Genomic DNA, 25,109 nt, shown 5'->3' with positions numbered 1-25,109 from the left:
ACTCTCTTAGGAAGGGCAGATATTTCCTCTGAAATTTGGCATGGCTTGCTGCTCTGTCGATGCAGGTATGAAACTGTTAAACATGCTAGGCCATCTGGGTCTCTGGTCCTGAATCGATAGCAGCAGTGACCCCAAGCCCTGAAGCCACCTGTGAGAAGCTCCCATTTCATTTAGGTGTTTCTGAGAACCAGAGCCCGACGCTCCCTGACAACACAGACTAACTAACCCCTTGGAATCCAGGTTCTCATGCAAATGAACTCGCTGAGGAAAGGGAGCTGTTACGAAAACGAGCTGAATCTCACTGAGGAAGCTTTACAGCATGAGCCCAGCTCAGTGCAAGAGCCAGAATACAGCAATGAAGTGACAGAATGGATTAACCTGTAATTTGGTTAGAGCTGGGGTGGGGAATCTGCAGAAGGTCACAGTGACACTAAACAAGTGTCTTGTATTAAACCCAGCTCAAGTTTTCATGTCTTGGTAAAAGAGCTGGAGCATCTGTAACTACTAGCAGGTTATTTTTGGCATCCCAACCTATTTTGTAGCTCCCAGGAGGACAAAACTACTTCTCTTTGACTTTGCAAAGCCTGGATTTCTTTTTGTGTCTGTAGGATGCTGGGATCTGCAGTTAAATTCTTTTGCCACTGCCTGTCTTAACAAAAACTCACAGGTCCAGGCCATTACTGTTCTTGCTTGATTTGCACATGGCAAAGAGCCTGCAGCCTACATGAGGGCTGCATTGTTCAAGCTGCTGTTCAAAATAACAATGCAAAAGGGTGTTGCAGCCCTAAAAAGCCTAAATTTTCAGCAGATGTGGTGGTCCAAAGGGTCATTCTATTGCCTTCTTACAGCTCACTGGGCCACAGACGTGCTTGAAGTCATTTGGAAAGTCAGTAGCAGAGGGTGGTACCAGAGGCAGGCCACCAGTGGTTTCCACGGACCTGTCATTAGACAGGTTTCCATGACTCTGCCTCTTCCTTATCCTGCCCCTTCCCAAGCCCCGATGCACCCACACCATGTTCCCACACTTCCTAAGGCTGTTTGTCGGATGGGTGCCAGATCTCCAGTTCTGCAACGCACTGTGTGACATCTGGTCTGCCTTCTCTCCTGCTTCTCCCAAACGGAGATAACCGGAAAAATATTTAAGCCAGCATACACAGACCCATCAGAATCAAAGTACTTCACAAAATTGACTGCATTTCACGGGAATTTTGTTTTGAAATGAAATAAACAAACAAAAAGATCTGGCAGCATCAAAACATCTTGTTTCAGCATTTTCAGGAGCAAGAAAACCTTCCTGTTCTATTCTGAAAAGGCTTTTCACTGCTGAGATTGTTTCAGAAAATAGCTAAATCAAGCAGAAAGCAAATTAAAAAATCAAAGTCTTTTGGAGATGAATCCAGTTTCCAGATTTTTCTCTGACTGGCAGCCAAGCGGGGCAGTGCCACTCCTGGCATCCCACTCGGTACAGGGCTGGTACCGTGCTGCTCCTCTCTGGCTCCCTGTGTGTGCATGGGGGACACACAGAAGAGCAGGGAGGTGACCCAGAGCTATCTAAAACATGGGAAGAACAGGCAAGATCAGGGAAACCCTACTATCCATGAGGAGATGCTCCTCCTCTCATCAAGGACCAACCTCCAGAATAAAGTTGTGCACTGAAGAGGGACAAAGAGGACTTGTGATGTGGTAAGGGCAGATGTCTTAGAGGCGTTGGGACAACCCCTGCCTCTGTCTCCTGCATGTGGAAGAACCAGGCAGGTTTTTTCACCACAACAATGCACATAATACCCACAGCAGGTACCCTGGGACAGGAGTGCTCCCGCACTGCCCGTGCCAGGGCTCCATCCCAGCCAGGTGGGGACAACAGAACTGAAGATTGCTGCAGCACCCTGCGGCTCCCCCAGCAGCCGGGCAATGCGAGCAAACCCCACGGGGCTGGGGTACAGCTCGCACGGTGCACAGCCTTCTGCTGCAAATTCATTATGGGAGACTTTTCAGGGAATGCAGGGCTCTGTGCTTAAGCTTGGTCTTCAATTACCCAAACATCTCATCTCTTCATATGTTAGTATTTCACGTGTCCCTCAAAGACTGGTATGCATAAGGCCACTCAAATGCTTGCTGGTGTTCTGGAAAGTGGCCTTGTTAGGGAGCAGAGCCCCTGGCACAGGGAAGCTGGGCAGGTGCCTGCAGAGCCATCAGCTGCGGACTGTGGGATGCATGTGGGGGGAGCACCTCCTCCAGAGTCCAGCCAGGGCTGCAGCATTTAGTGTATTTTGCCTTGAAAATCAAAGATAAGCAACTGCTTCAATAAATGATCTGCTTCAGGGCAGCCATACATCTGCTGGAGAAAATGTTCTTCCGTGCTCGAGCTAAACTGGAGCAGTCCGCGGTGCCGGGGTGCTCTGGATCCCCACAGTGCGCTGGTGTGAATGCCGAGGAGCATGTCACCAGTCCACTAAGACCTTGGGCAGATGCTGCTGGATAAACAAAATTCCTGTATCTTTTAATGATGTGAATTTTAGACAGGCAGGAGGGAAAGAAGCAAACATGGTGCTTACAAAACTAAAACCACCCTAAATCTGAATCTCCAGGATGGCGATTGTACTGTCCACCAAGTCCACAAAAAAAGCTGGTACATAACCAGTGGTGAATACCTCCTTCCCATACTTCTACATCCTCCCCAGCTTTTATTGAAATAAACTAAAAGCAATTCTTGGACCTTGTAAGACAAGGTAGTTACCTCCACAGCCAGCCAGCAGATTTACTGACCTCTAAGATGTATTCAAAATGTATTTTCTTTCACATGACAAGTGTTCTATTTTATTAAAGCAGTTTTTCAGCAGTCCCGAATCACTGCTGCAACTCCATTTTGTCAAAAGCAAACTGAAGATGTTTTCAGCTAGAGGCGAGGAAATTGAACACAGTACGTTTGTGAAATAGGGAACGTCAAGCCTTTAATGGTAAGAATTAAAGTTTAAAAAGGGCAGGTTTTCGGGCGATAATGATAAACACTTTAATAGTTGAACTTGAAAGTGAGGGAGTCTTTAGCAGCAAAAGTAAAAAAAATATGGTAAACTGCTTTTACAGTACTTTCATCAAGTATTTGAATGAGTGGACCTAATATTCTGAAGATTGGAGGCAATTCGGATAAACCTGAAGAAATCTCCTCAGCACAAATTGTGAAAGCGTCTGAATTGCATTAGGGATGTTGACAACAATGCCCTCAACAAAGACTGACAAAGATGAATGATTTGGTGAGTTTGCAAATGTAAAGAATGTTGAAATTAAATGTGAAGAGTGGAATAAAAATAAGACTGGTGAGATAAGACATGGAGTGATATATTTGAGTACTTGGTGTGAAATATAGTCTCTGTAAAAATGAAAACATTATCTGGGTTTTTACTGGTACTACCAGAACCAGTGTATTTGTATAGACAGTTGATAAGAAATGTAAAGGCTCTGAGACTACTAAAGCAATCAATGTAAAAATATATTTCCAAGATATGTTTGTAGTGAATTTTATCATATGTTTCTTTAATTTTAAACTTTCAGAAGATATACATTCTTCCCAGTACAAAACCCCTTACATTTCCTCCTATAGTTTTCTATACTTAGAGAATGAAGAGAGGAGTTACGATACTTGAAAGAGCAGTCTACTGATATAGTTATAGATAAGCAGATATACATTAGGCATTTTGAAAGTGAGAACACATTATTTTTGGTTTTAGGACAGGTTATGTCAGAAGACGGAAGAGAGCTGCGAAGCTCAGTGTGAGCTTGCTGGTGAAGACTACAGCAGGTTATTGAGATCTCTGTTTATTTTCAAGTTGATACAGTGTTTTAGTGTGTTACGATAAAACTTGTGATATCACTTGGTTGTTCATAACTGGTCTTGCCTTCATTTTGTAGTTACACAGTTTGAGTCACAGCTTCAAATTATTTGGCTTGTATAGTCTTCTATAAACAATCTGTTAGGGGCTTCTTATGTAACATTACTCTCAAGTTCAGCAAAAAATGCTGCATCCTTAAAAATGCGCGCAGTGTATAACAAATTTAGCCCCTTCGGTAAGTCCAGACAAGTGAATCTTCTTTTCACTTTGGAACATGGTAATCGCAGCCTGGAGGAAGGAGGGAGGGAAAAGGCAAGGCAAAACAAGAAGGGTGAAAGCAGCCTTTGTGGCAGTCCATAAAAATACACACCCATTTTACCAAACTGTTGCTGGCTTTTGAGACAAGAAAAAGCATTTTTCCCTTTCTCCATTGGCTTCTAGGCTCTTGCCCTGCGCTGCAGGACATAAAAGCCCTTTTTAGCTGAGACTGGCCTCAGCACAGGCACAGGCGCAAGATGGCAACACATCCAAAGTATCCTCAAGTGCTTGCAGTGATTTCTCTCTCCAAGATGCCGTTTTGCTCTAGCCACTGTCGCTGATGCGACATTCTCCCATTCTATAAACCTGTCAACGTCTAGCTAAACCCGGAGCAAATCCATTTGCTACAACTTTTACAAGTATTAAAGCCCATCTGTAGGAAGCCGCCCAGAGGATTATTTCTGCCTTCTTCTTATTACAGACTCAACAGACTCATTTAGAAAACATATTTCACAAACCTGTTGCTTACCAGGCTGAGAGTGTGTGCGCAAAGTGGATGGTAGTCAGAAAGCCACCGACTTCAGCAGCATCGATGACCCCAATGTGCCACTCCTGCGGAGGGAGAAGAAACGCTGAGATGAGGCATGCTGCAGCACGGAACATTTTGTCCATATGATTATATGTTCTGGCAACTAAAGGACCCAAATCCTAACATTAAATTCGAACTAAATTACCATTCACTGAGCTGCTGAGAGGTATCTGCTCTAAGGGAGGGTTTATGCCACAGACTGCAGCAAAATCCAAATAAAATCAGCTCCCGGTTAGCTTGAGTGCCAGCAGCACGCTCGCTGCTGCAGCACAGAGCTCACATGCCCTTGTTTGCTGGGTTTCTTGGCCCCCCGATGAGGGGCTGAGCTACCCAAGCCCTGCAAAGCTGGGGCTTGGTGCACCGAGGGGGCTGCCCAGGCCACGGGGTGGTCCCTGCTACGGGATGCTTCCCGGTGGTGGCTGCAAGGTGGGCTGCACCGAGGGCTGCCGCACGCCAGCACATGGGGGCAGCTCACAAACGCCTCCGTAGCTAAAAAGCTAGACTCACGTCTTCAAATTGAGAAGCTAATATCGGAAAGATGAGATGTTTATTTTCTGTATTCCTTCCTAGAAAACGGTCTAGTCGCACAGGTAGCAGAACTTGCCAGTCTTGGCACTGAATATTGACGTTACAACAGTATTTAAACATTTACACTCCTTTCACACACGCAAACATATGCCCGTGTGTGTGCGCACAGGGGAATGAGGTGGAAACACAGTCCTTTTAATGTCAGTGCAGGAAGGAAGCCTGAATCTTTCTAAGCATGGCCTGGGATGGGTGCCATACTACGGCTATGTAATTTGGCTGGATAGTTCTGAGCCATCTTAATTCTCCAGCCATCATTACTTTGCTCAGTTATCATTCATGCATTTCTATATGCTAGTTTGCTTAGAGGAAAGAGGTTGGAAATTTACAGCTAGAGAGGATGAGTCTATATTTTTGGAATTGGAGCTAAATTACCCACCAGTTGAAGCATTATTGTGTTTTACAATAATTACTGATTAAAATTCAAATGCATTAAATCCCACCTGTCATTCCCAGCATCGCCTCCGCTTGTGACAATGCCGATGCCATGAGCGGGTATGAATGAAAGGACTGAAGGAAGTGATTTGTCTGCACAATTCCATGCTTTCATTCTGCCACAAGCTGCCACCCCCCCCTCTCCCAAACCCTCGGGATATTTTCTACCCCCCAAAAAAGGGTGCTATACAGGATGCTTTATAGAATGAAGACACCGTGGTTCAAGTTTTCACAAGCAGCGTCTTCGTTCTCACACCCATGCAGCACAGATACGCAGCTGCCTGAGCTGCAGCCCTCTGTCATTTGTGGCCAGTCAGCCTGCTGGTTTGATACAGAGATGCTTATGACTATTGATGGAGTTTCCAGGTGGGTTTTTCTCTTATGAAGCTTTTTAGAGGAGCTAGATGGGCTGTTCATGTACATGAGCTCCTACTTAGTGTCTCATTTTTGCTCGTGGCCATAGGATGTGCCCCAAGATCATTTCTGTATCTCTCCTGAACTTGCCTGTGGCTGCAACACTTCTTTTGACTGGTTAAATGCCCCAGTCCTTTTCTTCTCCTCTTGTGCCTCCTCCAGTTCAGAATTTTTGGCCTCCTCCTTGCTTTTGGCTTTCCATCCTCTCTCTCCCCGGTCTCTCAAGCTTTTCCTCGCTGTGCCTAGAATTTCCCAGCCTGGAGAGCTGGGGAATAGTACAGCCCCTAGGGAGGTGGTATGTTTATGATAAATCAGGGAAGTGGATAAGCAAGTACCTGCTCTTAACAGCATTTACTACATGCAGATGTTTCCTCTTCCCTTTTTCTTGTGACTGAATATGGCAACAGACAACGTGCATCTGCAAATTACCTCTACCCTGCACTTCATCAGTCTGGGTCCACATTTTAGTCATCAGAAAAGAATGAGCCTGATTTAACATCCATTTACCTATCCTGGCTGTCTGAACTAAAAAAAACCCAACCAAAACCCCAACATCTGGGAAGACACAGTGAAGCAGAAGATGGTCTGCTGAGTTACACCCCATGGCAGTGCCCAGTCAGTTCCCACACTCCTCATCCCAGGGGTTGGAAGCCACTAAATGGGCCGAATGCATCCAGATTTAGTAGTTGCCAACAGTAAAAAGAGTGCATCATGTGCTGTGAAGCCTCAAGTTCTCTTAATCCTTGGGAAAAGGCTGGCTAGACAATGTGAGAAGAATCAGGGCTAGCAAGAGACCCGAGGCTGACAGCTCAGCATCACATTACTCCTCCTCTCAGCTCTGTCTCACTAGTAGGTTAGCACCTCTGTGGGCTTGGTTTTGATAACTAAAGAGGAAGAGAGAGACATGACTCCAAGACAACAGGATATTAGGACAGAAGGGTGGAAGAACAGCAAGACTGAAAACAAATCTGCTTCTAGATGGGGTTTCTGGTTCAAATAAGTGCAGTGTATTTTGAACTACAATGTGCACACAGTGCAGCGTTCTGGCTAGCTCTTTAGCATGGAAGTTGCTACACCACAGCATGGCACGCATGTGGTTGGGCTATCAACAAATCAGAGCAGTCCTGGCTTGCCTGGATCCTAGCCAGAAAAGGATGCTCTAAAAGGCTGTCTGACTTTAAATGTAATTTTGCTAAGGTTAGAATATTGCTTGTATTAGTGAAAAGCAGAAGGTAGTCTTGAGATTCAGGCAGGAAATCTGCATTCAATTCCTACCTCCAATACAGACTTTCCTTACGTGGTCTTGGGCAAGCCAAGTAAAACTCCCATGCTTCATACCCTGAACTTGTATAAGAAAAATTATACTGCCTTTTGTCCTTTGTCTTGACTACTTAGATAGTGAGCACTTGGGGAAGAGAAAGGCTTTCACTCTGTGTTTATATGGTGACTGGTTCTTCAGGGCATCAGTCTGCAATATTCCCTCAACACAAATAATGAGAAGTAATAAGTTAAAATGCATACTATTATACAAGTGTACAACAACCAAGCCCAGTGAAACTGCGGCGCTTGGTGTAGTTGGGCACATGAGTCAGTACCTCTCAGCATCATCCCGTATTGACGCAATGCCACAAGACCGGAGGTGGCGATGCCAGGCCATTCTGCCGTGTTTATTTACTGGTTATGTGTAGCCACGCTCAGCACATCTCACCCCCTGCCCTCCAGCCTGCCCAGAAAGACCAAGAGGGACTCAAATCAGGTAAGAGAATCACTAAGAGCCCTGAAAAGGAGGGATGATCAGGTCTGCATTTGCTTTTGGGAGCTGAAGAACATTGTGTACTTCCAACTATGAACCGCCTGGCTCTAGCGTCAGCTTCGCCCTGGGGAAGGAAGGGGTAGTATGAGACAGGGAGGAGCTCATCTCTCCTTATCCTCAGGGATGCTGTATGTACTCTGAGTAGATTTATGCATAAGATGTGTTCTCACTAGCAGAGCTTGTTTCTCTGCTGCATTTGAGCTCCCAGCACATGGACTCTTTTTTGAGCAAGCAGTGGGCAGACAGGGCAGAGACAGCAACATACACAAACCAGGGAGTTTGGTTTTATTTCCAAACAGTCAGACACAGAACCATAGGGGAGTACAAAAGGGAGAAGGCCGCACATTCTCACACTCCAGTATATAAAAAATAACTGTCTAGGCTAATCCAGACACCTAAGACTCAAGGCAAAAATATAAACTACGTGACTAGTGGGAAGAGAAAGAACCAGCAGGAAAAATCTATCAGCGCTTTCCATGGTTCAATCAGTCAGAGCTTGCTTCACTGGGAAAACAATCAATCAACCACTTCCACCAGAGCAGCCACAGATGTGCTATTCTGGAGGTAGTAAATCTTCGAGTTTATTTGTTCTTGGTTGCACTATCAGCTTATTTACAACATCACAGGAATCTTCCTGCTTGCTTATCCTCACTTCTCCAAGACCCTCCCAAGGATCTTTCCATCCACGATGATCAGTGAAGAACACCACTTACGGACTAACACTTTCCAGCTTCATTGCAAATCCGTATTTCCCTTAAACAGGCAGCCAAAACAAACGGCTTCCTCCAGGCATCTGGAGGGCATTACGCCTTTAACTGTCCATCTGATTTCCAACTGTCAATGCATTTTGTCTCACTTTAAGGCAGATGGTTTTGGTTTAGGGTGTTTTGGCCCAACCAGTAATCAAAAAGCCCTGCAGTACACAAATTAGGTATGTCCCTGCCCTGAGGAGTAAAACGTAGCAGGCAAATGAGAGGCAGATGACACCAAAGCTAAGGGATGATGCTGACAGCGCTCAGGCCAAGCCTCTCTGTAGCAGAAGTGTACAGGAAAGGACTCGAGCATGGCCGGTCCCACAGGTATGGTAAAGAGGGAGGTGTGAGACAGCATGGAAAAAAATGCACAAAAGCAAAATTGAGAAGATGTGACCAAGTGGTGCTGAGAAGCTGTGCAGGTGCGAGGGGTTTGAACTGCAACTGCAGAGGAAGAGGAAGCTGGTGGATGGATGGAGCACAGAGAAAGGTGCATAACGGTCATGTGGGTGATGGTCTTCCTCAGCACCTCATAGGTGGATCTCAAAGTGCTCAAAGCAGAAGGGTCTTCAGTCCCAGTGCACCAGTGATGAAAGCAAAGGGTGGAGAAGAGCACTGGGGACAGAGATCAGCTATCCAAACCACAGGCCTGCGCTGTCCATTAGGCACTGGTACCTACGCCATCATTCTGCTCTCAAGATGTAGTGAAACGAGACATTTAGATGACCACAGCATCAAGTTGAGATTAATTTTCTATTCCCCATTTAAATCTTTCCTTGCATGTTTAAATTAATAGAAATCAGCTCTCAGCACTTCTAGATAGCTCCTGTGCCTGGGAACCTGGAAGCAGATTTCGATTCACAGATGCTTCTTGCTCCTCTGATCAAATGTGCTGCCAGGATTGGTAGACAGGAGCTGTCTTAACAGCTTTAATGCACTTGGACTTGTCCCTATAGATGCTGCTAATGCCTTGATTGGTGCTATTGAAGTCTCTTCTTAAATATATGGTAATACATTCCTCACTGATGTCCCTGCCTTTCAAATCTCAGACCTGGAGTCATCATTGTCTGTAATAAGTTCATTCTGTTCCTTCTGCTTTACTGCCTGCCCAGCCTAGCTTTGATGAAGGAATTCATATAACTCACTAAACTCCAGAGCAAATTTGGATTAGTTTTTGAATTAAAAAGCCCCTATTTTCTATTGGGAAACCCTGCAAACTCAGCTTGGCATCTGATATTCAAATGACCTCTGCTATTTTGGATGCATCATTAGTAATGAAGACTCTGGGTGCCAGGGCTGGGAGTGCACTAATAAGCCTTAATTGCCCTGATGAGCCTCAGCTGGGGCTCACATTCACCCTCTCTGCCAGGAGCTCCATATAACCTCTAACTGTCAGGGCCTTTACTTTTTGCTTGAGTTGTGTTGTAGATGAGCCTCTCTCAGACCTGTTCCTAAACTGATGTTTAGCTTTCCTTGGTTGACCTTGGAGCTGGTGTGTTGATAGGGCCCGTCGCCACCCTGCTCTGCCTCCCGTGGTGTGGGGCTGTCCCTGCCCTGTGCTGGGGCTGCTCCTGGCTCCCCTTCCCTGGGAGCAGCTCTGCTCTTGCTGCTTCCTGATGCTGGCAGCCACAAACACACTACAGCTCTGATAGGATCTTCAGTCGATGGAAGACTCCTAATGGATTGATTTGTTAACTGTTTGAGAGAAGAGGATAGGTAATATGGGCTGTAATTCTTACGTTGCTTACTGTGCATGGAAATAAAATCAAAAGCAGTATTTATAAGTATGAGGTCTCTAGCTCTATCACAGCTTTGAGGCTCCAGTGGGGTTGAGGCGAGTGCTGGGAATGACTGACCCCAGGATGTCATCTTCTGCTTGTCTGCAGCTGGGCTCCAGCACTGCATGAGAGAAACCCTTTTTCACTTCAGGCTGTTCCATGGCACTCAGCGTATAGTAGTTTTAGCCACACTTTTCTGTACGGAGATGTTAGGCTCTAAACTGCAGTATGGAAGAGCACAAACAGGCGTGTCACTTGCTATGGGATGGCATTTGGTTATTGTCATGGGTGGACAGACCAAGTGTGTGAGGCACATCTCCCTTTGTGCCCTGAGGGACAGCAGCCCTGCTGGGGAGACTGTCCCTGGCAGAAACATGCTGTGTTTCATCCCATCCCGGGGTTTGTTGCACTGAATAAATAAGGATATTGCTGGGTTTCCTTCCCCAAAGCAGGAATGGGTGATACTGTGGTGTCCATGCGACAGGCAGCGCCTATAGACAGCTGGTACTTTTGAGCCTACAATTCTCCATGAGTCTTGTCAAAAAAGAAATACAAGACGCTAGCCTTCGGTAAGATCTCTCTTCATGGAGCATCCCAACTTCCCACCAGAACCTATCCATCAGTGTGCTGCAGAGCTGCTGAAACGCGGAGCCAGAAGAGGCAGCAGCTTCCAATTTAATTAATTTAACCCTCCAGTCGACCCCCAAGGAACACCTCTTGGTTTACATGCTGTCTGCCTCGGAGCTTGCATACTTCCGGACAGCAGCTTTAGGATTTCTGGGAGGTTCTTTTTCCTGGTGCCTGAAGAGTGGAATGTGGGGGAAGACGACCCTTGGGATATGGGTGGAGAGAAGGTGAGGAATTCAATGTATGGAATTAAATGCTATCGTGGCCTGGTTGGTAATGGCCTTCTGTGGGGCGGCAGGCCTGGTACAGACAATGGCTGACACAGCCCTCCAGAGTGGGGGGATGGCTCTCCCCGTTGTTCCCACAGCGCCTGAGGCGCCCCTTGCCCTGTGCCCGCCTCAGGGGAGCGGCTGCTGTCTGTGGGGCTGGGGGCCAGGCCACCCCTGCAGTGACACCAGTGGCACTGGTCATCCCCCCGTTAGTGTAAACCTCCCGCAAGGCTCAGGGCTGTTTCTGGGGACACCCGCGCGGGGCCCGGGGGCGTATGACGAGCCGCCGGGGGGGGGAAGGCCCGTCCCGCCCGGCGCGGCCTCGCCCGCCGCCCCCGCCAAGAAGATGGCGGCGGGGGCCGAGACCCCCCGCGGCCCCTCAGTCCCCTGGCGCCGCCGGGCCCGTCCCTCCCCTCCGGGCGGCGATTGGCGGCGGCGCGGCCGGGCGTGAGGCGGGGCGGCGGGGCGGGGCGGCGCCCAGAGCGCCGGGCGGCAGCAGGTGGCTCCGCTCCGCTCCGCGCCGCGCTCCCGCCTCGCCTCGCCCCGCCGCCGCACCGCGGCCCCCGCCGCAGCCAAGACGCCGCGGGCCGTGCTCCGAGTGAAGAATGGGGCGGCGAAGCTGGCCAAGCCGCCGGCGGCGGCGGGCGAGGCCCCCGGCGGCGCCCCCGGACCCGGGCTCTTCATGGAGCGCTCGCAGAGCCGCCTCAGCCTCTCCGCCTCCTTCGAGGCCCTGGCCATCTACTTCCCCTGCATGAACAGCTTCGACGAGGAGGACGCGGGTACGGGGGGGCCGCCGGTGGGTCTCGGTGGCGAGTGGGGCTGGGGGTGCGTGGCGGTAGGGGGTGGGCGTGAGGTGCGCCGGGGGGAGCCCCGGGGGTGCCGGTTTGCAGCGTGCGTGCCTGCACCCGTGGGCGCTGTGGGAGCGGGGGCTCGGCGCAGGCTGCGGGTGGCGCTGGGGCAGTGACCCCCGCCCTGGCCGGCGGTTTGGGGTGTGGGGGTCCCCCCGCTGCCCGGCGGGGCTGTGCTGGGAAGGGGGTGCCCACGGAGGTGGAAGGAGGGCATCTCCTCCAGCCGGTGGGGCACGCTCCCTCGGTGGGGACTGGGGGTGCTGGCGGATGGGGGGCTCGCCCCTCCGGCCGCCGCTTGGCCGAGCTGTGCGAGGTGCAGGGCAGCGCTCAGGGACAGGGGTCTGTTCCGCTGCTCGTTTATGCGCGATGAACTCACAGGCTAATTGTTCCGAGGGGCCGCTAGCAGCGTACGCTGTGCTGCTTTCGGGGAGGGGAATAAAAGGGGTTCTATTTAAACGAGGGCAAAGTAGATCACAAAACACGTACAGAAGCCTTATCGGAAGGGATGCGGTGATTTTTACCGGCTTCATAAAGACCCTTCTGGCCTCAAGAGAGTTGGCAGTGGTCATAAAATGTGACCAAGCTTGGAAAGTGGGCTGTCGGTAAGGGAAAGTAGGAAAGAAATGGGGTTGAATGGCAAAGGAAGGGTGCTGGGTGCTGGGGAAGGTGCTGGGTGTAGAGAGCAGCACCGCAGCTGCGTGGGTAGGGCGGACATGCGAGGGAGCGGTGCGTGAGCACTGTGTCCGTTCCCGGCAGCTTACTTACAGACCAGGGCTGTTCATCACCGTGCACACTGTATCAGAGACTGAACCTGTAAATGAATCTTCTGAGTGGTAAACGATGAAAGTTGGTAACGAAGGCGTATTTTAACGCTGACTGTCATGGTTGCATCCCTCAAAATGCCGGTGTGCTCCTTTGTCTAACGGCTTATCCCAAGATGTGCAGATGCCAGCAGGAATACATGGGTAAATCAGCCCTCTAGCTGCTACACCTGTAATGTTGTTGTCCTTAAAGGAATTGACGTAGGAATAAATTCATCATCGGTGTGATTAACCTAGGATTGTCATCAGCATCATGCAGGGGTGTCAGGCAGAAGATCGTATCCCCCCACACTTGTGTATTTTTTAAAAAAATTTTGTTCTCAAAATTTTGCTGATGATTTATTTGCACTTCACATTTGGTTCAGCTGCTGGGGAGCGTACAAGACAATAACGGGAGCTTTGGGAAGTCTCGGCGCTGTTGCTTCGGTAATGATTGATAACGAGACATGCTCGAGTACAAGAACCCGACATAATGCCTCAAACAGTGTGTCATTCCCTGGTGCCCGACCCTTCTTGCTCTGAGCAGGGTGATGGTTTTAAGTGAATGCTTCCTCTTCCAGTGCTTAGAAAAATGATTTTGCTCTGAATTTTATTTATACACTTACTGAATTGTCAGGCATGAATGTTAATAGGCTGCTCTTACTACAACACAAGTACTTGTCTCTAAATTAAATAAATCCTACAATTAAGACTTCATTCTCCAGCACCTTATTAGTGGATCTCGCCTGCTTGAGTTAGTCTCGTTAGTAAAGGTGCTTGGGGTAGCATTCAGTACAGTGGGGACATTGCAGTATTGCTACTGTATTTTGTGCATACGAGTGTGTATTCAGACACCTATGAGCAACCAGCAAGAACGAATGTTTGCCACTTTGTATTCCTTACATTAAAACTGCAAGTGTATAATTTTCTCAAGAAAATCAATGTCATGAAAGAGAAATGATAAAGGAAATGCTGAAATTGTGCCAGACAAGATTCTGTGTTATTCATACCCATGCACGCTCCTGAAATTGAGAGAGATTCTGACCAGTTTGGGTTGCAGCATGGTTTCTGTCAAAAAAATAGATGTTGATAGCTCGTTCAGGGAGATGAATACTGCACTTGGCAAGATGTTCTCCACAGGAGATGGTAAGAAGGAAAAAAAAAATGATCCTACGAGCATTGACAAAGTAAACAATCCTATTTCGAACAGACACATCATCCATTTTGTGTGAAGCTGAGAACCACATCTTTAAGAGAATAGTCATCCTATGGAAAAAAGAGAGGAGCTGATAAATGGCCAAGCTTAAAGGAAACTTGACATTTTCTTCTGAGAAGGGAAATAGGCTAATGAGAGCTCAAATCTACAAGCAGTAGAATTTTTTCAGGTGTTTCATTTAAGTTACTATGGGTGGGTCATATTAAAGAAGTGTAAAAGAAAATTTGCAGGAGTGCCTACGCTGGGAGCCATGGCGATGTAGAAACATAGCTAGCCACATCTGGCCACTGCTAGCAATACCTCTGGGTTCCAGTATTCCCCGCTTCTAGTCTTGAAAAATTTCTCTGCTTTTGAAAAATGCTTTTACTTGTAGAATATTTCCTTTTCTGCCATGGCCGCCTTGTTCTTCTTTGCTGCTCATCTTCTGGACATTAGGTGAGAAAACTCTTCTTATCTTCCACAACTCTTCTGCCTGCCGTGCCGCTGGCATGTCTGGCCTGAGTTCTTGGCAATGAAGTGGATGCAGGTGATACCCACTTTATCTTAGTGCGCAGAAGCAGGTAGCCAGCATAGGCAGGATAGCTATAGGACTTGGAGCAAGAAACTGGATCGCTTTTGAATGCTTCCAGAGCATGAGCGTGATTGAGTTTCAGATGTGTCCTGTGGCAAATAAGGCTATGTGCCCATCTCTCTGTGGGCTTCACTCCTATGTTGTAATACCCTTGTCATTCCTCAGCTGCGTATACAAAGAGGATTCTCTGAGCAAACACTCAGCTCTATTCGCCACTAAGCTGCAGTGGGGCTTTGAAATAATGGAAATTACTGTCTGCACTCAATAGTGTAAGGAGTCTAGGTTAATAACTCTTTTGATCTCGGCATGGTCATGTTGCTGTCCTTCCCCCTGACTGAGTGCCACTATCTTCGCTCCACTGGGGTCCCCAGCAATGTCAGTGAAGTTAAGGATTTTTAAACTGCGGTTAATATTATCATAATTGTTGGTTTAACTTATGCAAATGTTTGTCCTGAGCTCTGATAATTTTTCAGTTATGGAGTAGTAGACTAAAAAGACATAAAAGTCAATCGCACGTTCTTCGTGGGCATGTTTCTAGAAATGTGAGCCTTAAATCAGTGCCTATGTCTAGCAGCGTGAACACAAATCTTAGCTGTCCTGAGGATCTGCCATGCCCTTGGTCTTGGCTGGAATCAGCCGTTCGGTATGCTGGTATTCGCATGACAACATGTTGAAAGGGACCAAACTGCCAAATGGCAAATGCATGCGGGTTAATAGTAGGGTGTTGAGGATCCGTCGTTACTGTGGGGACCTGCCTTGTAGGTGCCCTGTGAGTCCTGGGTGCAGTTTCTAATTAAAATTGTGGGATTGTGGAATGGGGTGTATGAAATCCACCTTTGACAGCAGCCTTAGACTAGCTGTGCCCGGTCTGGGACGAGGGATGTCCTTAAGGTTGTTGGGGATGTGTTTGCTGGCATGGAGGAGGACCAGCCTGCTCCATGTGTGGAGCATGAAGTTTGGAAAGCTGGCTAAAGCAGAACAGAAAGTGAGGGTTTGGTAGAGAGCAACAGCAACTGACTTGGAGCTGCACATCAAAACCCAGCGAGCTTTGGGCAGGAGAGAGGAGGTGGTTTTAGTAGTAGGGACAGTCAGTGTAACAGTGGTGGATCTGCTGAGAGTTGGCAAGCCAGAAGCAGTCCTTAGCTCTGCAGAGGTGGGAGCTTCTAGATGAGGACCCTGTGTACTGCAGAGACCAAGGACTACACTTAAAGAAACACAGGTAGGGAAATTTCAAAAATTGCTGAAGGGGACGGGGTTTCCCTAAGCCCCTGTGCCTAAACTGCAGGATCCAGGAGCACTTCTCAGGCTGGAGTGGGTGCTCCAGCCGTGCTGTGGCTTAAGTGGGTGAGATGCAATAACGCACCCGCTCCTGTTTAATCCTGCCTCCTGGTTTTCTCAGGAAGGACACCAACTTGCACTGGCAGAAGGCATCCGAGGCATGCCCTGACAGGGATGCAGGTTTGGGTGTTTGGGGGCTATAGTCATATTGCAAAGGCAGCTGCCCTCGAGTCCAGGTACAACTTGAGGAGCTGCGCAAGGGGAGATGTGTGTGTGCCTTACAGCGATCTTGTACCCATGCAAGTGTGAAGAACAGAGGCGCTTTGATCAGGAAGCCGGAGGAGGTACAGATTAGCTGTGAGGGCCGTGTCAGGGTCGGGACCCCAGCACAGGGACTGTCCAGCTTGGCAGACCTCTGTCCTGGCTGCAAGACAGCAGAATCAACCTGTGTCTCAGCCAGCTGGAACCAAGTGTTTGGCAGAAAGAAAATGGTTTCCAAAGTCAAAATGTCTCCTAGATACTGACGGTAAGCCTTCCTCGTGTCAGCTGCTTGTTCAGAAAAGAGTTGAGTTAGAGATAAAATTCAGCCTAGGCTGCTGCTTTCACATGGTATCAAGTGCTGGCAGATGCACTGTGTTACAATCAATCGCTTTGAAGAGAAGCTATGTGAAATATTATTAATTTAATGGATTGATAAAAACATTTAAAACATTGGGGTGGATGAACATGCTGTGGACGTGCAGTTAAGTTTAGAATACTCTTTTTGTCTGGGTTTTATCTGTTGAACGTCTCTAATTTTAAACATTGAACTTTTCTGTAATTTTAAACATTAAAGCATCACAAAGTTATTAGAGTGTCTATATATGTTTTCATGTTGCCATGGATATTTCTCAAGTGCAGCACTGTATTGGGTTGGGGTACATGATGATTTTTAAAGAAAATGATGATTCAAATGTTTTAACTAGTCCATTTATATATTTTTAAAATGTATATGTATCAAGTGTGTTAAGTCCTTTTGGTGTTTAGTCTGGTTTTGCTTCATCCAAAGCCACCTTTGAAGTTTTATAAGCCTCTAGCCAGTCCAGTGAGTTGTTTGTTAGGTGGGTAACCACATTCACAAGGCAGACATATAGGGCAGGAGACAAGGGAAATTATTTGCACATCTGGAATGTTAACTGTTTTTCTTTGTAATCTTTTACAAATGAAATGAGAGTTCATCCCTGTAGCCCTGCAAAGGCACAGACTGTAGGGCACATCTGACAATGCATCACCCCAGGGATGCTGCAGGACAAATCTGAATCAGTCTTGGAATACACAAGTATGTCGAGAGTTTGCCTGTGGCCTCATCCCTGCTGTGTACCTAGCCGGCTCTCTTGGCTTGTGCAGGAGGCAGCGAAAGCCATGGCTTTTCCCTCTTCTTGCACAGTAAGGGGTGTATCCTTGGCTGGAGGTTATCCTGGTGATTGTAAGAAACGTGTCTCTCCCTGCTGGGCACATTCTAGCTCTAGGTAAGCAGATGTTTGTTTCATAAATGGATTACAAAGAGAGAAAAAATGAGAACAATTTTGGAAGGGCTGCTGTCAAATCAGGTTTTCATCAGAGGAAAGTGTATCAAATGGGCCAGCATTTAGGAGACAGCCTAGAAGATGCTGCAGGTAGTACCTGCAGAGGTTGGTGATCTCACACCCAGCCATAAATTAATCCAGATGATAAATACAGCGACTCACTCTTGCATAGTGGATGTGCCAGTTGGGGCAGAGCTGCACAAGCCGTGCTGTTCCTTGCATCCCTTGTGTACTAAAGGCCAGCTTTCTGCTCTCTGGATCTGTTGCCTGCATGTGTGATCGGTAGGCTGCAATTACAGGGCATGGGTTTTGTCTTCTCTGGTGGCTGTGTGAGACCAGAGCGGAGTAGGAGCCCTGAGAATGAGTCAGCTCTAGGAACAAGTGATTTGAAACCTCGTCCTCATTTGTGTTGCTCTTGGTGGTGTGGCCGCACGCGAGGACCATAGTCCTTGGCCAAGTTCGTTCTGTGTCTGTAGAAATGCAAGGCAGAGTGGCAGTCTCTGTCCCAAAGAGCGTGCCATCTGTGGCAAAACCCAGCAGATGGGTATGGTTAGACAGATGGGAGAGCGCAGGGGAAGGGTGACGTGATATCGGTCAGCGCTCGGTGTGGCAGGCAGCCTTCCCGGGGCACCAGCTGCTGCCTGCTCCCGTCTCTTACGGGGCACCCAGCAGAGTCATCCAGCATGCCCCAACCTGGAGCATCCACCTGTGCCTCGTGCTGCATGTAGGCTGAGGAATTGTTTTAAACAATGATGTAGGATGGGGTAGAAGAGAGGTGGTGGCTAGCCCTGGGATGTCGAGCGCTCTGTCACTATGTGCTGTGTAGACATTTCCTTGGTGGCCATGTGGGTGTGGGTTTACAGGGAGAGGGGACGTGGATGAGGTCATGGGCCTCCCGGTGGTGGCACTGTGCTGTCCTCTTAGCACTGCTTATTGCAGCACACGCTTGCAGTCATGGGAAGGCACAACAGTATCTATCTCCTTCCCTCAAAACTGACTGCGTCTGGCCTGTTGTACGTTATAGGTGTTTGGAGGATGCTGTTACGTTCCAGCCCTGTGTGCAGGAATTGCAGAGGGTGGGTTGTATGTGACCCCTTGACAGCCACAGGGGAAGGGTATCGCTTTCTCTTATTTTGCTGTCAGTTGACTTCCAAATAGAAGAGTGTCCCTGGAAAGCTTGCTATCTAGGAGAGACCGTTTCCTTACTGCTTCTATTTCATGTGATGTTAATTCTAATGCAGTATTTATTAATTCAAAAGCACTCTGTTCTCCAGGCTAAAAAAATTATCTACCCTGTCAGATTCCTACATCAGGACAAGTTGTGAAATGCTGTAACTATTTTGCTTCAGCATTTCTGTTTGACAGAATGTATGTCTGCCTTGTGTAAGGGAAGAATTAAATTTGATTGGAGTAGTTGTTTTGAGGAATAATTTATCTGTGCAATTATTTCTGAAGCACTATCTGCTCATATTTGAGTGCCTTCCGTTAGATTAGAAATGTGAATGTTTTAATTTAGGAAGCGGTTTGCAAGTTGCTAGTATGTTTTAGTGGGGCAGTGAGACCGGGCTCACACAGGCTTCTCAGCCCTGCCATCTTCTCTTCCCTACCCAGACATCTGTCATGAAGCACCGTTAGCATATTTGAATAAGGATTTCTGGTCTCCTGCAGAACTGTTCAACACGCGATTTGAATATCCATCTATCCAAATGATGTTCCTTTGAGGTTTGGCTTTATTTTCTGGGAGAGGGTGTGAAAACGATGCTATACTGTATGGGAACATGTCATGATAGGGATCCTGCAATGCAAATGATGCCTCAGTAGGTGCCATTGCTTAAATCATTCGCTGATGACATACACAAATTAGGCACACTCTGTTTTCGCTGTCAAACAGCTATGCTTGCCTTGGGATCTTCATTTAAGTTGTATCTTTGCCTTTGCTTTTGCAAAACAGCACAATGGAAAGGCTGGAAAGCCCTGCTACCGCCTAACTTCAGGTAGGAATACAGCAAAGCTCAGCAGCCCTGTCTTTTAACCAGATCCAGCCACAGTTAAATCACGGTGGTGGATGTTTCAGCTTCTTGCTGTTAGAGTGTTATATCACCTTTGTCCAATACACAGAGAACTTGTACGGCCTTGCAGCAGCCGGTCTAAAATATTTGAATGCTCAACAGTTTGGAGAGTACAGCGTGTACAGAGGTAAATGTTTTTTTTCTCAGAGCTGTTCTATGACTAAGAGGAACTTGTGCTAATGTTTGTATGTCCTTATTCTTATGAATGTTGAAGTAGAAGGGGTCCTGAGGAGTCACTTGTCTGCTCCCCAAGTAACGATCCTATTCCTAATTAGAAGGACAGTTTATCCTAAAATTTAGCTTAAGTTGCCATGGAAATTAAGCAGATTACTATTGTCTTGCTCCCAGCAACATAGGAAACAATTGATCGCTGCTGTCTTGAGAGCAACTCTTCACACTGCAAAACTGTTCTTCCCTGTGCTGGTAATCGCAAGTCAGCAAGTGACCGTAACCACAACCACCGCTGGCTAGCACCCCTCTCCCTCCTTTTGCATTTTGGACGAAAGAAGCCTGGTTGAATTTTTTGCGTAAAGCAGTTTTCCAAGCATCGTGTTGGCCTTGTTGCTGGACTCAGGATCTTGCCGGAGGAGCGGTGTGAATGCTGCTCTGCCTGCTGCGTGGCTCCTAGCAGGGAGGAATAACTGTCTCCCACACGGTGTGTGCAATATTCCTATAAATACACGCAGCGCTTTACAAGTGTCCCCACTCCTGACTCACATTCGGGGTATGATCTGTGCCACTTTCCAGATCGTTCTCGGCAGGACTGCTGCCTGGCTACTCATTCCCATTCTGGCATTTGTGCATTTAATTTTTAAAATGTTCTGAAGTTACTACTTATTACATGTGCCTTTATTAAACTTCCTTGTGTTGATTTGGAGGGGTGAGCTATTTTATCCCATCGCTATCAGTCTGAATTCTGTATTTTTTGTTTAGCAAGACCTGTGCTGGTGGGGTGTTTGTGGCATTGAAAGGTAAGGGTAAATGGCTGTGATAAGGTGCATTGTCCTCCAGGCTCCAGGAATACTGCACTGTTTTGTGAATTATCTTGGCAGCGGGTGTGTGTATGTGTGTGTGTGTGTGTCTTCTGTAACTGAGAATCTGAGTGAAGTGCAGCATCTTTGAAAACCTTTGCTTTCAGAGCATCTGGAGTGGCCCGTTTTTTCAGGCACCTTCATTGCCTCATTTTGCAACGCTCGTTTCAAGGGACTGTTGAAGCGTCCCCCATTCAGTTACTACCCAAAGACAGTTGTGGTTAGTGGTGCTTCACATTAGTGACAGATGTGATTTAAGACCTCTAAGTTATAATCACCCTCCCCAAGGAACACATGATTGTGTCCCTCTCTGGAGCTGACCATCTTCTTGGGTGCAACAGCTCAGCTGTTGGTGGGTCAGACCTGCAGAATGACCCACCTTGGCAAGGAAGCGGCAGCATCACCAGTAGACAGGACGGTGTGGGCACAGCCTGCCTCTCCTGCGACTGCACGGGCACTATGGATGAGCCTGACATTTCCCAGTGGTGATGGTTTCCCAGTGGTGTGGGACTCTTGCCAGCTGCCCACCAGCAGTATGCATATGTACAGTTAGCAGGGAATGTATCCTGCCACGTGGATGAAAGACATGTGAATTGTGTTCCAGCCAAGATGTCTAAGAAGTTTTTAAGATTTTTGTTGTTGGAAATCCAGCTCCTCGTTTAGCACTTCTCACATCCTGGAAGGATTGCGTGGGAGGGTGTGTTTTTTCTTTCATTTTTTACTATTTACCTTTCTTTTCTAGTATTTGAGGCTTGGTATCACAGCAATAGTGAAAAGTTAGGAAATTTGATTCAAGATTTTAGGGTTGCTGCTTTATATCCATATTTGGGGGTTGATCAGATTATCAGGAAAATAGATTAGAAGGGTTTTGCTTTCTAATGCCTGTTAGGCTTTCAGCTGCTCTAGTCAAATCATTTCTGGATGGTGGTATCATGACAAATCAGACCCAGTAGCTTTCTTTGTCTCTTATGTTCTGTCCACGCTGCTGCCCCTCTGGCTGAAGCCCTGTCACCTACCATTACATCTCACCAGTAACCTGCAGGATTAGAGCAATTGGTCTGCAGCAGTTCTGCAGAGCGCTTCCACCTTTATAGTAGTTTTAATTAAATTTATGATAAAGGTAGGTAGTGGTCCAGCCTTAACTTTTGAGGATTGTCAGTATTTTGCTTTTCCCCAGTTCCCTCAAAACCAGAAGGAATTTCAGGAGCTGCTGTCATGACCCAGTGTTACATTTTGATGGCAATTTTGGTACATTTGTCAAAACCCACACACCTTTGTGGGGGTTGATCCTTGTACAAATGCCCCACTGCAGGGCAAAGCAAGGGCAAGACAAGCTGCTTTGGCAATTGCTGCTCCATTTTATGTCAAACACAGCAAAACACAGTCTTTCCGGCTAACACACAGTAATAAAGAAAATCCTTGGGGTTTAAATGTATATAAATAAAAAAAAAAGTACATTTTTATATATGTAATATAAAGTAATAAAGAAAATCTGCCTTTCTGAATCACATAGTCCACAGTTGCATCCCCTTCAGACTTGGGATTTTTGTTTCAATGTAAGTGAACAAGAAAAGGTTAGGAAGTACTGCCTGATGTGCCTTGAGATAAAAAAAAAATAAAATCTTTCTGCAACGAGCATAGTTTTGACAACAAGAATCTGTGCTTGCTTTAAATATTAAATATGCAAAGTTGGACATTTTCAAAAGTGCCTGAGACTTTTGGCCTCTAGTATTTGTTGAAAGTGAATGGGATTTGGGGCCATACCTGCCTTCAGCAGTTCAGAAAATCACCCTGCAGCCGTGCGGGTGTGGGGCTGAGATTCTGCGGCTCTGGTCGTGCAAAGCCAGCTCGAGCAGAGGAGCAGACTCTCCCTTGGATCCTCCAGGTCGAGTAAGCTGATGAGGGAACATTGAAAATGCTGGTCTGGAAGGCAGGGCAAGCGGTGCTGAAAGTAGGCGTGTGGGCCAGTGCTCAGCCTGGCAGACAGTGCATATTAAATCAGGGTGATTTATGGAACTGTTTCTGTTAAAAGCTTCCTCATGCACTTTAGAAAGCCGGGCTGCCAGGTTGGTCAAAATCCAATACCCAGACAGTTTGAATTGGCTGCCGGCTGCAGTAATAACCGTGGCGAAACTCGAACAGCCGTTTCATGCAGACTTTGCAGGCTGCCACATCGTTGCTGCTTCTCAGAAAGCAGACAGTGTCAAAATGTTACGCGGTACGAGGACATTTCCATGGTAACGTTAGCATCCCATGACACCCGTTCTTGTACTGCGATGTCAGTGCATGCTGTCATCGTTGTACTTTCTTCCTCCATCTGGGGCCTTTAGGAATGCTGTGGTACGGATCATACGGATTTCTTCAGCGACTGCTCTAGTTGTGGGGCTGAGGGTGGAAGAGATGCTCTCTCTGGGCTTTCGGGTGTCTTCAGTAAGGCAAGCATTCCTTCTTTTAGCATAGCAACTCTCATATAATTCAGCTTAAAAGCACCTGGGTTTGCTTTTCTGCTGTGCTAAAAAAGCAGCTTTCCCTCTGTGACCAGGCAGCTGGCTGCAATGGCTGTTTTGTACCTGGCATCAGAGGCACCCCACTCCTGGCACGCAGCTCTTTGCCAGGCAGCTCTGAGATCGCTCTGTTTGTGAAGACGCTCCAGTCTCGTTTTGGGTCCAATCCTTTCAGCCCAGAGAAAGCTTATTGCTGAGGACCACCTGCAGCCCGACGGCGGTCGGCTCCCTCCTCCCCTCCCTTGGCAGGGGCCATCAGCTGCTCGGGACGCTGCTGGCTGTGGGGTGGGTTTTGGACAGCAGCCTGAGGCCTTTGGGTAGGGTTTCATCTGTGACTAGCTCCTGGTTTCGTTGTGTCTTGATCAGTGGTTTTGCCCTGTATAAATATTTCAATTCCTGCTGCTACCTCTGCAGTAATAATGTCCCACTAGGATTTTCAGTGTTCCTCCTGTGCGGTTTCCCCCCCGCCCCCCCTGCTTTTCTTTCTGTATTTCCACCAGGTCATTTACTCCAAAATTAGCATCACAGTGTTTTTTGGGTTTTTTTCACTGTGCAGGCAACACATGTTTATCGGCTCTTTTCCCTTGACATAAAGCTGTTCTCAATATTTTATTGATAAGCTAGACCTTTGGCAAGAAATATTAAAGGTAAAGATGTTTTCTGCGTGGCAGCCCGTGGACCCTCCAGCAATGTACTTCTTTCATTTCTGCTTGGTACTTTGTAAGAGCAGTAGGGAGAGCTTCTTCAGCTGTTGTGCATGCATAGGTTCTGAAAATCGCATGGATAGGGAGACAGTTATTTAACTTGACGATTTGCCTACTCAACATGCATAAGCTGTGGATGTGCAATCTAGCTATGTGGGTGCACAGCAAGGCTATTTCTCATACAGCGGTGCTGTAGTGTAAAGGGATTGTGTATGATAAAACCCAGCATTTGTGGTTTTAACATCTGGTCTAAAGTATTTCACTTGAAGGGACTGAGAGGATAAATGTGAGACTTGAGAAAGTACAGGCTGAGACTGGGGGAAGGAGCAGAACTTGACTTTCAATCGTATCTGTTGCCCAGGACCCACTTCTGGACTGTTTCACAACTGTAATTCTCAGCTCTCCTGTTTTGCTCAGGGCTCCACTTCGGGTCATGCCAGAGTCCCAAGTTATCTTTCTATAAACTTGTTCATCTGTTTCCACTGAATTCCTAGCTTCTGCCTGGTAACAGGAATAGGTCTGTTCCTGTGACCTGTCTGCTCTGTCTCTGCAGAAAGACTCTTACTGCTCCTGGACAGGAGGCAGCTACTGCGTCCCAAAGTCAGTTTTTCCCAAGCCAAATGCCTCTAAACCTGGCATCGCGTCGGCCCTATTTCAATATTTTTCTATTTCTGTCTCAGTACTGCCTGGCTTACCTACTAGAGAGCTCTATGAAATATTACATGGTCAGTTAAGGCAAAATTTGGCTTGCTGCTCTAGGAATAATACCAGGCAAATTATCCACAGTCCATTTTAGCTGATGAATTTGACTCTCTGTTGTCACAGTCTGTTCACTGCAGCCATCTGCTGCAGAGGGACAGCAACTTGTAGGACAAGTTGACTGTGGAAATCAGCAATTCTTATTTCAGGCCATAATTTTGTCTAATTTCCTGAGATCTAGAAAACTGTTTATTTCCTAAACCACCTTTCCCCTAGAGCCCTAAGACTGGCTTTCCAAAGATCACCTGTACAGTGTGTTAGCTCCATGAAGAATGTATGCGCGTGAATCCTGAAGCAGTGGCAACATGATGACCTGAAAATGTTCCACTGATCAAAATATACATTAATAAGTTCCTGGGCTTCTGTCAGTTGTGTTAAGAATGTGCTTTTATGTATGAGCTGACCAATACAAAAGTG

The 25,109-nt window shown here is 47.2% G+C and overlaps 1 protein-coding gene across 1 annotated transcript in view; it reads left to right on the top strand.

Moving 5' to 3' along the window:
- The first annotated feature begins 11,819 nt into the window (after positions 1 to 11,819).
- RIMS4 (regulating synaptic membrane exocytosis 4) overlaps positions 11,820 to 25,109 on the top strand; it is a 54,833-nt gene continuing 41,543 nt past the window's right edge. The window contains exon 1 of the mRNA XM_037403117.1: positions 11,820 to 12,126. Within this exon, the coding sequence (XP_037259014.1) occupies positions 12,030 to 12,126 (97 nt within the window). The 5' untranslated portion in view covers positions 11,820 to 12,029. The remainder of the gene's footprint in view (positions 12,127 to 25,109) is intronic.

The sequence above is a fragment of the Falco rusticolus genome, chromosome 10 (genome assembly GCF_015220075.1).
Source record: "Falco rusticolus isolate bFalRus1 chromosome 10, bFalRus1.pri, whole genome shotgun sequence".
Classification (NCBI taxonomy): Eukaryota; Metazoa; Chordata; class Aves; order Falconiformes; family Falconidae; genus Falco; species Falco rusticolus.
Note: the sequence above shows the minus strand (reverse complement) of the source record. Positions and strands in the feature narration are given on the sequence as shown.